Genomic DNA, 14764 nt, shown 5'->3' with positions numbered 1-14764 from the left:
TTTTTAATGGCGATTTTTGTAAATTAAGAGAAATTTCCTGCTTTATAATCAGCGGACAGTCAAAGAAATAAGCTGCTAGAACTACTTCTTTAACCCTGTGAGACCCAACCCATCAAAAAATAGCTAGAAAATTCAGATTTTTTGGAACTGAGATGTTTATGAACCCTTATAACAAAATCCCCTTTTTTTTTTTTTTTGCTGTATCATGTTGTTTTTGATATCTTTTTATTATATATTTCTTGTATCACATTTGAGACATTGGGTGTTTTTGGCAACTTTTTGTTAACAACAATGTTAATTTTAGACAAAAAAAGAGTTTTGTCCATAACGTTTTGAAACTATGGCAAGTACTGATCATGTTGAAGAGACAGAGGTCTCAGAAACTAAGTAACCCTATAATGCCATTTTGACAGAGTCGTGCTGACAGTTCCTTCATGTATTGCAGCAGCATTTCTCTAACATGTAGAGAAACAGAGACGTGCTGGTGAAACTGCGCTTCTTTTTCTTATACCATCACATCTCAGGGATTAAATGTGTAGTTAAACTCCTTTACCCTGACACACAGAGGAGTTTCACTCGTTATGTGGCCCACAATGTAAAATGAGTTTGACGTCCAGAGGACATAAAACGCTCTATCAAGCCCTCATTTTCATATTAACTCTTTGCAGGTGAATTGGACGAACCACACGACCTTATTGGCAAGTTGTTAATCATCAGACACAGATTGGTTCAAGCCATGTAACCCAAAGCCTCAAAATATGGACTCTATTATGATTTCATGATCACGCACGGCTCCAGCTGCCCTGCTCTCTGCTGCAGGATTCATCACTGTTGTAATGAAGAAAAAGGAAAGGCGTTTTGTTGCAGCTGAAAGACGTTTACCTATTTTACTTTATGACCCAAAATGTTTTAGAGGCCTTTAGCAAACTGGCAAAGGGTAAACGAGGAAGTCGTCAGTGACATGCACGAAAAAATAAACTGTATGGAAGAACAAAAGAAGGGGAGGGAGGGAGAGAGGGAGCGGGGGAAAGGGAGGTGTGAAAAGTCTGGAAGCAGAAAAGAGCATCTTTGTCTCAAACATTAGTTTCAAGACACTAGCCAACTCAGCAGGCGTATGCTTGTTCATGTGCAAAGAAAATTAAAGAAAAAACATTGCTTTATGTTGTTCGCAAGTGACTATAAGTGTGTGTGTGTGTGTGTGTGTGTGTGTGTGTGTGTGTGTGTGTGTGTCCGTACAGACAGCCAACACAGCAGGATGTACACTTGCTATACTGTGGAATGTGTATTAAGATGATTTTATTTCACAGAAAAGTGACTTTGAGTAAGAATGCGTGTGTGAGTGTGTGAGTGTGTGTGTAGAGCTGGTGTAATGTCTTTGTTCTACAGCAAGCGCACACATTAGCACACAGCACCAGATGGTGGGCTAAAATGAGACAACGGAAGAGGGGGAGGAGAAGATAGACAAGATCCTTCCATCATTTCATCATCATCCTTCGACTGTTTCCTCTCCAGAAACACAAACACACTGACATAAATAAAAAAAAAATCGGAAACTTCAGTCATATCACAGTTTTAACAACGATGCAGAACATTTAGAAAATAGCTGGAACTGTGTGGAAAGAGTTTTACACGACAGAAAACCTTATTTTGAAAAAATGAGCAGACAACAGCAGGTGTTTTTGTGCTTCTGATGATGACGGTGCAACGTTGTTTCTTTACATTAAATCAAGTCTTTTGATTCCTAACAAGTGATGGGAAATGTTATGCTTATCAAGCACTAAAAAATATTAAATACATGTGTAAGACTTTATTATCCGGCCCACGACACAAGGTATAATTCCCCTGTAATCAAGTGGAATTTCAAGGAATGTGATGTGAAATTACAACGTAATTATATTTACCCATAAATACATGAAGGCAGGCACACTAGAACAAGACAGCTTTGTACAGGAGTAAATGTAAGTGGTAAGTAATATTACGTACTATTACGTGGAAAAGCATCATTTCACCATCTTACACATACTTGTACATACTTGTATGTTACAGGAAAGGAGACGCTCCTTTTGAATTGGATGCTTGAACAGCGAAAGAAAAAATTAAGTTAGATTTGGCTCTGTCGTAGGTCACACAGACACTTCAAACTTTCATGGTATTTATTTTTTATTGTTAGAAAGGGAGAACTTCAACATCAACATATGTAACGCACACTTACCCTGTAAGATGGGAAATACTGCTTGGTTTTACCATAAATTTTCACACTAATTATTCCATTGTTTATTCTGGTGTTCCTGCCTTTAAGCATTTGTAGGCAAATATAATTACATTGTAATTTCAACTAATATACCTTTAAACTCCATTTAATTACAGGAGAATTACACTCTTAGTTGTGAGCAGTACTAGAAACTGTTACCAGAGCAGAGCAACAGATAAAAAAATAATTACGATTATAACAAAAACGCCACGCTCATAGATTCTTGATACTTTGATTCTTTGAGCAGTTATTTTGTTAACTATATTCCAAAAATGAGGAAAAGTCAAAAGTGGCACCAGCTGATGGACTTACAGGTGTACGAGGCTTCTGTTTCAGTGCGCTGGTGAGGGTCAGCAACGCCGTCCTCGGCCACGGCGAGTCGAAGCATGCAGAGCTGTGCGGATGCTGCTCAAGTAAAATAACTTTCCAGCAAAGTGGGACGATCGTTCGGTTAATGAGGTGCGATAATATTATTAGACTTTCACTGTTTTGTTTTTTTATTGAGGTGATAAAAATGTAACCACAGTGGAAAACACGCCGTGTCTATATGCAGCATTTACATCAGCAGCCACAGAAAAGTGATTATTTAATGCCAACGTACATTTAAAGTGCAGAAAGCATCGCTCGGGCCACTTCAGGGGTGGGGTGCCCTCGGCCTCTCGGCCCGGGGCTCGGTCACTCAGGCACAGCTGGCTGCCGGCGGAGCTCACGGGCACGTCACTGCAACCCCCCCTGGCCTCTGCTCCGCGGCTGCTGAGTGACCCCTCATCTGGGACTCTCCTCAGCTCTTTCTGGGACAGTGGCGCGGCTGCCCCTCTGTTGGTCTTCCTTGGTCTCTTGTGTTCTGAGGGCCTCTGGATGTCTGGAGTTTTGATCTCCTCCATACCTGCTTCATGCCCTGGAGGACGGGGCAGTGGCCCCCCACACCCTCTAGCAGATCATTACATGAAGGAACCTTTTAAAAAAATCAAGCGCGTCCATGTCCACAGGTGTACACACGGGTGCTCACACACACAAACTACACCCTTTTTGGCTCCTACCTCAAAGCACACTGTGTGCTGTCGATCTTACGTGCTGCACAACAATGTTTAACATTTAGTATTTACTGCCATATTCCCATATATCAGGGGTGTCAAACTCAAATACACAGTGGGCCAAAATTCAAAACTGGAACAAAGTCACGGGCTAACATTAATATTTATTGAAATATATTTATTCCTCCAGATATAAGAATGAATCTTTTCTTATGGACTCAAACAAGTTTTGCTGAAAAACTGAATATGGAACAAGCAAAGCTTAATACTAAACAATATATATATTAGCTGTATAATACCAGTAGGCCAGCTCTAATAGTAATTTGGTATGGCTTCGCGGGCCAAATGTAATTAGGCTGCGGGCCACATTTGGCCCGCGGGCCAGAGTTTGACACCTATGCCATATATCATTGTGATGTTGTTTATTCTATTACTCTTGTTTTCTTCTGCTTGTTTTCTTTTTTCTTTCTCAACAGGTGATCCAGGTGGTCAATATGTATTTTTTTTTTTTGTCTGCTTATTTTGTTGGTTTTTGTTTTTTTGCCCTTTTCCCCCGTCCTTCTTCCCAGCTGTTTTTCTTTCCCTCTTTCTTTCTCCCCTTTCTTTCCCCCAGTAAAGTCTGTCCCGCATACAACAAGTAAAAATAAAATAAACAATTAAAGGTGAATCAAATAGACCATTACGGCAAGGCTGGGATGGTCCATTTGGTAAAGTAAATCCGTTGGGCATCTTTCTTCGCCTTTAGACAACAATTCTAATGGCAAAAGATCCAAACGGGACAGGCAAAAAAAAAAAAAAAAAAAAAGAAAGCATCAAACAAACACTGCTGCTACACTTACAGACAAAAGCTCAACTGCAACTACATGTTTCATCAGCATTAACCCCGTCTTTAAAATGAACTTTGATCTTCTGATGATATTTCGAAATGATCTGTAATTCTGCTGATACCTTTCTGACCCGGCCTGTAAACCATCCGCTCTGTCACTGTGTACAATTTTTTATTTTTTTTACACAATTTCTTAATTTTTTAAATTAATTATTTATTTAATTTTTTGTAATAAATTTTTAAATGTTTTTGCACACATTTTTTATTTATTATTTATTATTTTATTTTGCATTGTTTTATTTTTTGCACACAATTTTTTTAAACTTATTTATTTTAATAATTATTTATTTTATTAATTATTTATTTTATCTTGTATTCATTTATTTATTTATTGTTGCACACATTTTTTTATTATTATTTATTTTATTAATTGTTTTAAATTTTTTTTATTAACTTCTGAAATAATTTTTTGGGGTTTTGTTTCTCTACTGTAACTCTGTTTTTCCCATCAGCATTAACCCCGTCTTTAAAATGAACTTTGATCTTCTGATGATATTTCGAAATGATCTGTAATTCTGCTGATACCTTTCTGACCCGGCCTGTAAACCATCCGCTCTGTCACTGTGTACAATTTTTTATTTTTTTTACACAATTTCTTAATTTTTTAAATTAATTATTTATTTAATTTTTTGTAATAAATTTTTAAATGTTTTTGCACACATTTTTTATTTATTATTTATTATTTTATTTTGCATTGTTTTATTTTTTGCACACAATTTTTTTAAACTTATTTATTTTAATAATTATTTATTTTATTAATTATTTATTTTATCTTGTATTCATTTATTTATTTATTGTTGCACACATTTTTTTATTATTATTTATTTTATTAATTGTTTTAAATTTTTTTTATTAACTTCTGAAATAATTTTTTGGGGTTTTGTTTCTCTACTGTAACTCTGTTTTTCCCATCAGCATTAACCCCGTCTTTAAAATGAACTTTGATCTTCTGATGATATTTCGAAATGATCTGTAATTCTGCCGATACCTTTCTGACCCGGCCTGTAAACCATCCACTCTGTCACGTTGTACAATGCACTAATTAAACACACAGACAGGCACTTTAAAAGCACTAGTCCCTTTTAAAAACTCTCACCACTAAAACAGCTGCGCTTGATGACTACCACCGCCCTGAAATCCCTCGCCCGCATATCCACACGCTGTTCTACACTCCAGCACATTAAAATTTTAATCAAGGAGTGTGTTCACAGCTCCATTATGCAAAACTGTAACTGTATTTGCTGCTCTTGAAAAGTGTTGTGACTGCTGAATAAATACCACCAGCTGTTAATTAGACAGAGGTGAATTCTAGTGGGGCGGACGGCCTGTCAGGACAAGCGAGGGAGACAGAGAGAGAGACATTCGAGGGGAAAAAGGAGAGGGAGACAGAGGAGAAACTCTATTCACTGACATACTGCACATGCAAAAGTACGAAACCACACCCACACAGGCCAAACTGAGCAAAAGTGAAACCGTGTCCCAGTTTCTGTGTCAGCAGTCCAAACAAACTCACACATTTCTGTTTATTCACATATCTGTTAAACACATTAATCACAGATCTGTTTAATGGGGCTGTCTGCCTTCCAAGCAACACTCTCTTCTGCTGGTTTTAACACCACATCTGTCCTTTTTTGCTTTGATATCATTTGATATCATCTTATTCCCTTAATTCAGCATCAACTACTGAAACTACAGTTCCCAGTACAGTACTACAGTTCTCACAGTAAAGCAGGGATCTAATAAGATGTGCTGGGCAGAAAGACTAAATCAAACATTGTGACAAATATGAGGCTTCACTTCCCTCTACAGTGATGAAGGTGTAAACGTTACAGTAAAGTTCATTTTATATAATCAATAGCTTGAAAACATTTATCTTTTTTGCTCCTTTGTCCATTTAAAGGTGTACTTTGTGGTTATCTACTTCTTTAACAGGTCATAAGAAGTCAGTTCAGTTATAAATGGTCTGAACTTTCATTAACAACACAATAAAATAAAGAGGTGCCCTTGAATCGAGCCTGGTTTATGCTTCTTTCCAAAAACAGAATTCAGAGAACAATACTTGACCTATGGGACACTGTGGGGCATTGATATTCTATGCAGAAGGACAATACTTGGTGTTTTTGCTGAGTGAGTGTGTGAAGGAATAACCAGGACCAACGGGACTTTAGTTTCCTGAGCAGGTGAGACTTGAAGCTTAACTCACAGGAAAGACTATCAGGGTAAAATGTATTATTTCCATCTTCAGTTCAAGCAGCCAGACGTTTTGGTTCTTACACATGTGTGATTTCAAATCAATTTCACAGGTTTGGATTTATCAGCATTCATCTCCATTTTCTGTCCAGGGAAGCATATCACTATGACCACCTGCTCTGACCCATCCAGGTATTTGTCCAGAACATCCCACAGCCGCTCGACTGGACTGAGATCTGGGGAACGAGGAGGCCAAGTCAAACACCTCACACTGCTGTTGACTTAGCCTGACTTGAAATGGCCAGTATAACCTCAGGACTGGTTATTCAGACCACTTCACCTGTCAGCGGTCAGGATGTTATGTCTGATCGGTGTACTCGGGGTTTATGGAAATCACACACTCATACGTGTCGTCCCACCTGAGCGTGAGTGCACGCTTTGGATTTTACTAAATAACTCGATCACTGTTAAAGTGCAGTGTGTTTCTCAGGTTTCTCCGCTTCATGTACTTTCAGTTTTTCTCCTTTGCATGAATACAGCACAGGCAGACCCTCAGTAAGTGCAGCTGAACATGCTGCTGTTGTTGTTTTTTATACCAACACACCATAAAGCAGAACATAAAAACAATGACGCACTCCACCTTAAACTGGTTCGCGACTGTTTTCTTTGCAGTATATTATTATCGGCCAGTAGAACGACTCTGAGTGGACACACAACAGGATGACAAGTGCAGACATTCAGGAACACATCTCAAAGAGGTATCCTTGGCCTTCACACAAAGTAGACTGTCATGGAGTTCAGACATGCGTACATGGTGGGTGATCCTGAACAGTAACACATGTACACGCACAAACACATCACCCCTCTTCCTGTCTGCAGAAACAGAGTTTCCTATGGGGCTTAGGGTCACAAGCACACGTCTGCATGTGGAACTTCCCGGCAGCCGTTGAGGAAACGTCAGTCGACGCGAGTGGAAAGAGACACAAGAGGGAGAAAGGCATAAAAAGCAACATGAAAAGGAAAGAAGACGTAGGAAAAATGAAGCGGCGTTGTGAGACGGGCGGACCGGAGACAAAAGCAAATGTAACCAAATGAAAAATGTGATCTCTGTGCAGCTAAAAATGATAGTTAACACCATCTGTGACAGAGCCACAGGTGTGCAGCACAACTAGGATGAAAGCAGAAGGGAACAAAAGAACAAAACATTTATAAAATGAGTCATGGTGTCGAAGAGCAAATATCCTAAAAAACCATCAGGAGACAACAAAGACGAAAAGAGCAACAGTTGTAATTATGAGCCGTGCATGCAAAACAGCTAATCATGCAAAGTCAGAAAAAGATGGAAAAATAGAATCAAAGTGGTTTAAAGACGTCTTTATTGTTAAAAGCAGTGATGAACTTCAGCACAAACAAAGCAGCAGAGGAAGACTGGAAGGAAAGACCCGATAATCTGAATAATATCTGCTTCACAACGGCCTCAGCCGAGTCCGTCATGATGACGTTATCTGAAACACTCGGTCACATGACTGCTTAGTTAAGTTTAAAAAAAAGAAAAAAGAAAGGCAATATTACTGAACAGGAAGTGTATCATCTTTTAGGTCATGCATCATCCGGGCAAGTCTGTTGATCGGACCAAAAACAACAATATGAAAACAAAATTGTTAATAAAAGGCCGGACAGCGCCCCTCTGAGCACACGTCTTTCACTGTGACTGGCTCTTACCATTTCTCTGGGTAGGAACATGTCTTCCTGTCGGAGGACCACCAGAGACACGCTCTCGCCCTGCCGCGTGCTGCGCAGCATGCACACCAGCTCCTCCTGGCCCACACCTGTGATATCCACACCGTTTACCTACAAACACACACACAGAGTCAAGACACCGCCACCATCATCCCCATCCTCCTCATCATCGTGTTTTGTTATTCTGGCTCAGACTGTGCTGCACCTCGAGTATGCGGTCTCCAGACTGAAGGCGTCCATCTTTCACCGCAGCCCCGCGGGGCAGAATGTTTTTCACTAGAATCGGACCGGGACCGTGCACCGAAGAATCTCTGGTCACTACAGTAAATCCAAGACCTTCTGGACCTGCGCACACACACACACACACGCACACACACACACACACACACACACACACACACACACAAATGAATGAAGAGGTGAATTATAGCGAGTTGCCACAAGTAACAGCTCTTGGCCTATCGTGACACAAATATCCTGTGTAGCTGCCCTTGCTTCTCTATTTTTATTCCCCGAGACTGAGAGTACAAATCTTACACTATAGCCTTCCTACACACACACACACACACACACACACACTGGACCTAAACCACTCTTGGAAACTCAAACAGTGTTGTTGACTCAGCTCCTGACTACATACTATAAGTGTGATAATTCAAAGCCTTAAGAGATTGCATGCGTGCATGCGTGCGTGCATGTGTGCGTGCGTGTGTGTGTGTGACTTTAAACCCTTCAGCTACAGCCGCAGTTAGAGTTCCTGCAGGTGTGAAATTGTTTAAGGTTTGTGGAAAAGAAAATGAGGGAGAGATGAGAAAAGGGCAACAGAGGTAAGAGAGGAATGAGTGAAACAAAGTGGAAACAAAGAGTGAATGTTCCGGAAACGGGGGTGATGAATATTAAAACACTAATCAGTGAAAAACATGTGCACAAAATGTGCACGAAAGGATTCATACACATGCATGCGTGGACAAAAAGGCCACACACAGACGGAGGGACTGGTTGAGCGCTTTATAGACCTCATTAAGTCTAGTCTCTTTAGCAGCGCTAAGTCAGCAGTTTGGGGCAGTATGAATTCATATCAGCAGAAATGAACAGATCAATAAAGACTTAATAGACCCTGAAGAGAGAGCCTCGGGAAGACGGAGAGAGGAAGGGCGAGAGGAAGGACTCTAAGCCAGAAAATAGTGAAAAAGGAAACTTTTTATGGAGAGACAGCAGGAACATCTGTAAAGACATGAAGAAATATTACAGATGCTGATTAATAAAAATCCAGAGTCACAGATGGGCTACAGGAAAAAAAACCCCTAAAAATAAAAGAGACTCCCGTCTAATTTTACCTGAACCTCAAACTGAGAGCACACACGACTCCTGAACAAAGAGCTACAAAAAGTCATATTCACAGAAAAATGATGAGTGAGGCTCCGTTCTGTACACAGGTGTGTCGCACCTTTCTTTAAATCGATCCTTAGTCTTCGTCCTCCTCTCTTATTGGCCATCAAGCTAGAGAGGGCGGGGCTTTTCTTCAGGAGGGGGCTCTCACTTTTCCCCTTCGGGGTCTATTTGAAAAACAGGCAGCAATAAAATAATTTTCCATAGTAATAAAATTCATTGTTTCACATTTCAAAACCCCAAATAAGAGTGTGGCATTTATTAATCCATACATCTGTCACAGCAAAGTCTAACACACACTGGTCACCTTGGAGTTGCTGTAAAAGCAGTTCATAAAAGCTGCTTTAAATTTAAAATGTTAAACTTTCTAACAACAACGTGCTGAAAAAAAGAGTATCGATAAAGTGTGCGTGCGGACACGTGCGAGTCTGGAGAACAGTCCATCACATCTGCATGACAGGAAAAGATAATCAGCTGCTGCTAAGAAACTGCTGCAGCTATGCCAGCTGTTTTTAAATGTCAGCCATGTCACCATGGTGATGCTGACGACAAAGTTACATCTGTTTGTGTTTTAGGACTTGATCGTTGTAGGAAAGAGGTGGGAGCAGGTCAAAATAACACGAGGTCTGAACCCGTTTCTACAATTACAGGTTCTAAAGAATTTAAAGCAACCCAAAAATAAAAAATAAAAGTGCTACATTTTAGCACTCAGAATAACAGAACATGGGAAATATGGTCTGTCTTTAAGGAGGAGGCTGGAGAGGTCTGTAAGTTAGCACTTGCTCCTTTAAACTTTTCCATTAATCATTAAAACTGCAAACTTTTTACAAAACATGCACGACAGATGCAAAGTCTGTGTCAGTCTGTGGATGTGCAGCAGAGGAACTTACACTAAAACCCGGCTCGAGGCCGGCCGTCTCTTCCACCAGCCGCGCGGCTGAATTCTCCGAGGGTTTAAACACAGGTTTGGCTTTGACAGGGGGCGGAGGCTCTTTGGTTTTTCCAGTTCGGGGGCTGCCGGTGGGACCGGTATTATTGCCAAACAGCTGACCAATCAGACTCTTCTCATAGCGCTCTCTGTAGGAAGAAGGCACGACTTCCAGGCGTACAACCGGGGAACGCATCGCCTGACGGAACACATCCTGAGATCTGAGAGGACGAAAACGGGGAAACAGAGGGAGAGGAGAAAGTTTTACTTAAGAGTTGACTAAAGTTTGTAGCACATTACGTGTACTACAAGTGGCACACACTGAACATTAAAAGGAATCATGTCATTAGTCACAATTACACAGGAAGAGCAGTTATCTATCTCTGACACAAAAACTAATTACTGAAGGGTAGATAACTCAATCAGGAGAAAAATACAAAAAGACACATGGTATAAATATGATTATGAACGACAAAAAATGTCAATTAATTGGTAATTAATATAAATGGGATATCTGATTTTTGCAGTAGGATCATTCATCTTAAAAGACTTTAACTCTCATTTCTAAGACTGACTAGTGCTGCTCTGACAAGTAAGCAAAGTAAGCTGATGTGTAATCAGCTAAACAGGAGTTTAAACTAATGGCAGATAAGTTCTTATTTTATATTTCTGTGTGCAAAGGTTAATTCTGACATAAAGACATTATAACCTAAACTGAAATATAACATCCGCACATTTTATAATGTGTCACTGCTTACTGCTGGCTGTTCTGTGCATCTCTTAATGTTTTTATCTTGACCAATCTCAGGAGTAAGACAGAACAGGAGACAACACCGAGCCATGACACCTGTGCAGAAGGCCATCATAATCTCATGATCTATAAAAAAAGATCATTTTGCAGGGGATTCGTCTATATCAGATCACACTAAGTAAGTTAGGGGAACGGTTGTGTCAGAAGCTGCAGTACACACCATTATTCTCCTCAGATAACTGACAGAGCAAATCCAGTTTATTAGCATTTTATTGGGTTACACACGTATCGTTTCCCTCCCAGATTACGAGCGCATTATAATGATTAGAAATAACCGTAACCAGAGACTATGTTTAGAAAGTCCTGTGTGAAACCTAATAAATCACGTATGGAATTATAATGATTTTTTAACTACTTAAAGATACACTCAGGTGGGGAAGTTTCCACGTAGAAGAATCAATCAATCGCCAGAAAAGAGTCAGCTGTCACGGAGTACGCTCACTGAAACACCTGCGTTCTTATTTATTTAGTTATCTTACTATGAAAACATCCAATCTAGGACAGCAGTGCTTAGATTGTAAGTCACAGCCAGAGGCTTCAGTTTATATAACAATAAAGATCAAAATTAGGAAATTAAAATGTGAACAGCTGACGGGGTTTCCTGGGATCTCATTTCACATCCAGTCGTCTTTCCAAACTCAAGGCCGTCACGTTTATGTCCAGAGTGGGGAGTGTGTGTCACTGTCTTCCACACTGCCGTTGGTCCTGCCCCAAACTGCACAAACACTGTTCATCAGTCCTCTGAGAACCACAGAAAATCTTAAAAACTGGGACTGATTTCGGTGCCTTTACTCTTCTTCCAAATACTTCAATCCAAAACAAACATCAGCGTTCTGACTTTCTGTGCCAGCAGAAATGAACAACTTCAGTGGACCCACAGTAATATTAAAACACTTCCCACTGGACTTCACGACACGTCCACGCTAAAGCCGTGTTAGCGTGAATGTGTCTATGATACGTTGTCTTCCTGTGCCGGGCTCTGAGTAAATATTATTTTTGTTCTGTTGTTGAAAATTAAAACCACAGTTTAATGGTTTTTTTTCTAAAAACATCTGAGAACACCTTTTTTTACGAGCAACATCAGACGCAGCCGTAAGACTGGCTGCTGCTAACATCAGAGAAACCACTCTGTGCAGCTGTGCTCAGCAGACCAACATCTCAGAAAGCACAGCACGTCAGGCCGATGACCACGCCCGGCTCCTTTCTTGTCCCGTCGTTGCTTTAAGTGAGTGAATTTCATTGCCGTTACAGGGCCGGTGCTTCGTCCTCCATCACTGCGAGTCTGTTCCTGAGTGCAGGGAGCAAACGTCACTAAATCTGGTGTGAAGAATCTCAGTTTCCACTAATGAAGTCAGATTTGGCAACAACAGCATGAAAACTTGGACTCCACCTGCCACAGTCACAGCTGATGGTGGGGGTCTCCGTGCTGAGAATGTTTTATTGGAACATCTTGGGCACTAATATCAAATCAATCATGGTACCAATTAAAAGCCTTTATGGATATTTTTGCTGACCACACGGATTTCTTATTGCCGTCTTCTAATGGGCACTTTCAGCATGTCACAAAGAAGCAGTACTGTCAAACTGGTTACACTGGTTACTGTGAACCAGATATGATATCAGGAGCTCTGCAGCGTAAGTGCTCAGCTGATAAATCCGCATAATTTTCAATATAGACCAACATCTCAAAGGAGGCTTCCAGCATCTTGTTAAATCTGATACCAAAAACTGAGGCTAATGTGAGAGTAGGGCAGGCCCACACCACGTTAGAGTCCCCCTCTGTGAATACACACATGTGTAATACACATTCACGGCAAACTGACTGAGCATCATATCTGCCAGGACGCAAAATCACAGAGAAAACTCACAGAGACGTCATAGGACATCCAGGAGAGCTTGACATGTCAGTTCACTCATTCAGAGGGCGTATTGTAATATTGAATAATACTAATTATTAAAGTCTCTAATATCAGCAAACATGACCATAAAAGTAGACCTTTGTAACCCTCATGCCTGCTTCATGGAAATCTATCCTTTTATATTACAGAAAATTGGCATGTTATTATACTTATGGGGACAAAACACTGGTCCTCACGAGTTTGAAGACATTTTTGAGGCTCAAAATGTGGTTTTAATGTCAGGGTTACGGTTGGGTTATGTTTGGGTTTAGGCTGAGGGCTAGGATTAGGTATTCAGTTTTGAAGGTTAGGGTTCAGGTAAGGGGCTAGGGAAAGCATTGTGTCAATGAGATATCCTCACTAAGATATAAAAACGAGTGTGTGTGTGTGGTTGCATTGGAAGCATTGTGGACAGATGAGAACATGCGCATTTGAGTAAAAAAGATATTCTAATCAAGCGGGCTTCCCCTAAAACAGCTGCCAGACAGGGACAATGACAGTGTGTGTGTGTGTGTGTGTGTGTGTGTGTGTGTGTGTGTATGTGTGTGTGTGTGGACATAGCTTTCAGGGGGATCAGTGGACTTTCTGTGGCCCACTTACACGTATTTTGCCGGATCAAGCTGCATATCACAATATCACACCTGCCATGACGGAACAATACTGAGAGAGCATGTGTGTGTACATGCAGTCCATTCAACTTTGTTAATGCTGAGAAACAGACTGATAATATATCACATGTAAGATTAAGGGTGTAATACAGGAGAAAAACTGTCCGTGTGTGTGTTTGTGTGTGTCGGAGAGTGCACAGGGGGCTACACACCTGTCTTTGAACAATAGGTACAAACCTCAGCGGTGATAATCCATTTACCTACAGTACAGCATAAAATACCTCACGCGTAATCTCATTACCACAGTGAACACTGGACAGGAACTGTTGTGTGAACTGAATACACAGTGTAATGTGGTGTAATCAATATAATATCCGCATCTGTGCCTGTAATCTGTGGCAATTGTTTTTACGGGTGTCTTTTATCATTTTAATGCTCTGTAATCACATTACATCTCTAAACACTCATGTTTATGTAGGCCTGTTCAGGCTTCAGGGGCACCGTGAGCAAACTCCAACATTTGATCTCCAATGTTGAACAAATCTTTCCTTTAAGGAATGACGTGGAACAGCCACGCAGAGGCCAGCTTCAACACACACACACACACACACACACACACACACACACACACACACACACACACACACACACACACACACACACACACACACACACACACACACACACACACACACACACACAGATTAATCCAGAAGCAGCGCTTTCTAAACATCTGCCAAGTGTTTTTCTGCCTTTCTTTGGATTTGCAGTGCTACCTCACAGAAGGTAAGACAGCAGGAGAAGACAGGTTTATATGTTAGTTTAGTTTTTTCATTAACTTGGTAACAATACCACAAATTAATGTAATTTTAATGTAAAATCCAAACCTACTTTTAAAGTTAAATACGATTATATTGCTCACATTAACCAAAAATCACAGAAGAAACAGCAGTTCCTAAACGTAAAGCAGTTCTTTCTTGGTCCGTACACAATGTGGACATTAACTGTAACATGATGCGCTGTGTTTAT

The 14764-nt window shown here is 40.4% G+C and overlaps 1 protein-coding gene across 4 annotated transcripts in view; it reads right to left on the bottom strand.

Moving 5' to 3' along the window:
* pard3bb (par-3 family cell polarity regulator beta b) overlaps positions 1-14764 on the bottom strand; it is a 222297-nt gene that overhangs the window by 126327 nt on the left and 81206 nt on the right. For all 4 annotated transcript variants that reach the window (XM_063497300.1, XM_063497302.1, XM_063497301.1 and 1 more), the window contains exons 8-11: positions 10381-10639; positions 9549-9657; positions 8307-8446; positions 8084-8212 (exon numbers count right to left, since the gene is read on the bottom strand). In XM_063497300.1, the coding sequence (XP_063353370.1) occupies positions 8084-8212; positions 8307-8446; positions 9549-9657; positions 10381-10639 (637 nt within the window). The remainder of the gene's footprint in view (positions 1-8083; positions 8213-8306; positions 8447-9548; positions 9658-10380; positions 10640-14764) is intronic.

This window comes from Pelmatolapia mariae, linkage group LG16_19 (assembly GCF_036321145.2).
Source record: "Pelmatolapia mariae isolate MD_Pm_ZW linkage group LG16_19, Pm_UMD_F_2, whole genome shotgun sequence".
Taxonomy (NCBI): domain Eukaryota; kingdom Metazoa; phylum Chordata; class Actinopteri; order Cichliformes; family Cichlidae; genus Pelmatolapia; species Pelmatolapia mariae.
The sequence above is the reverse complement of the archived record's forward strand: the minus strand, read 5'-3'. Positions and strand labels throughout refer to the sequence as shown.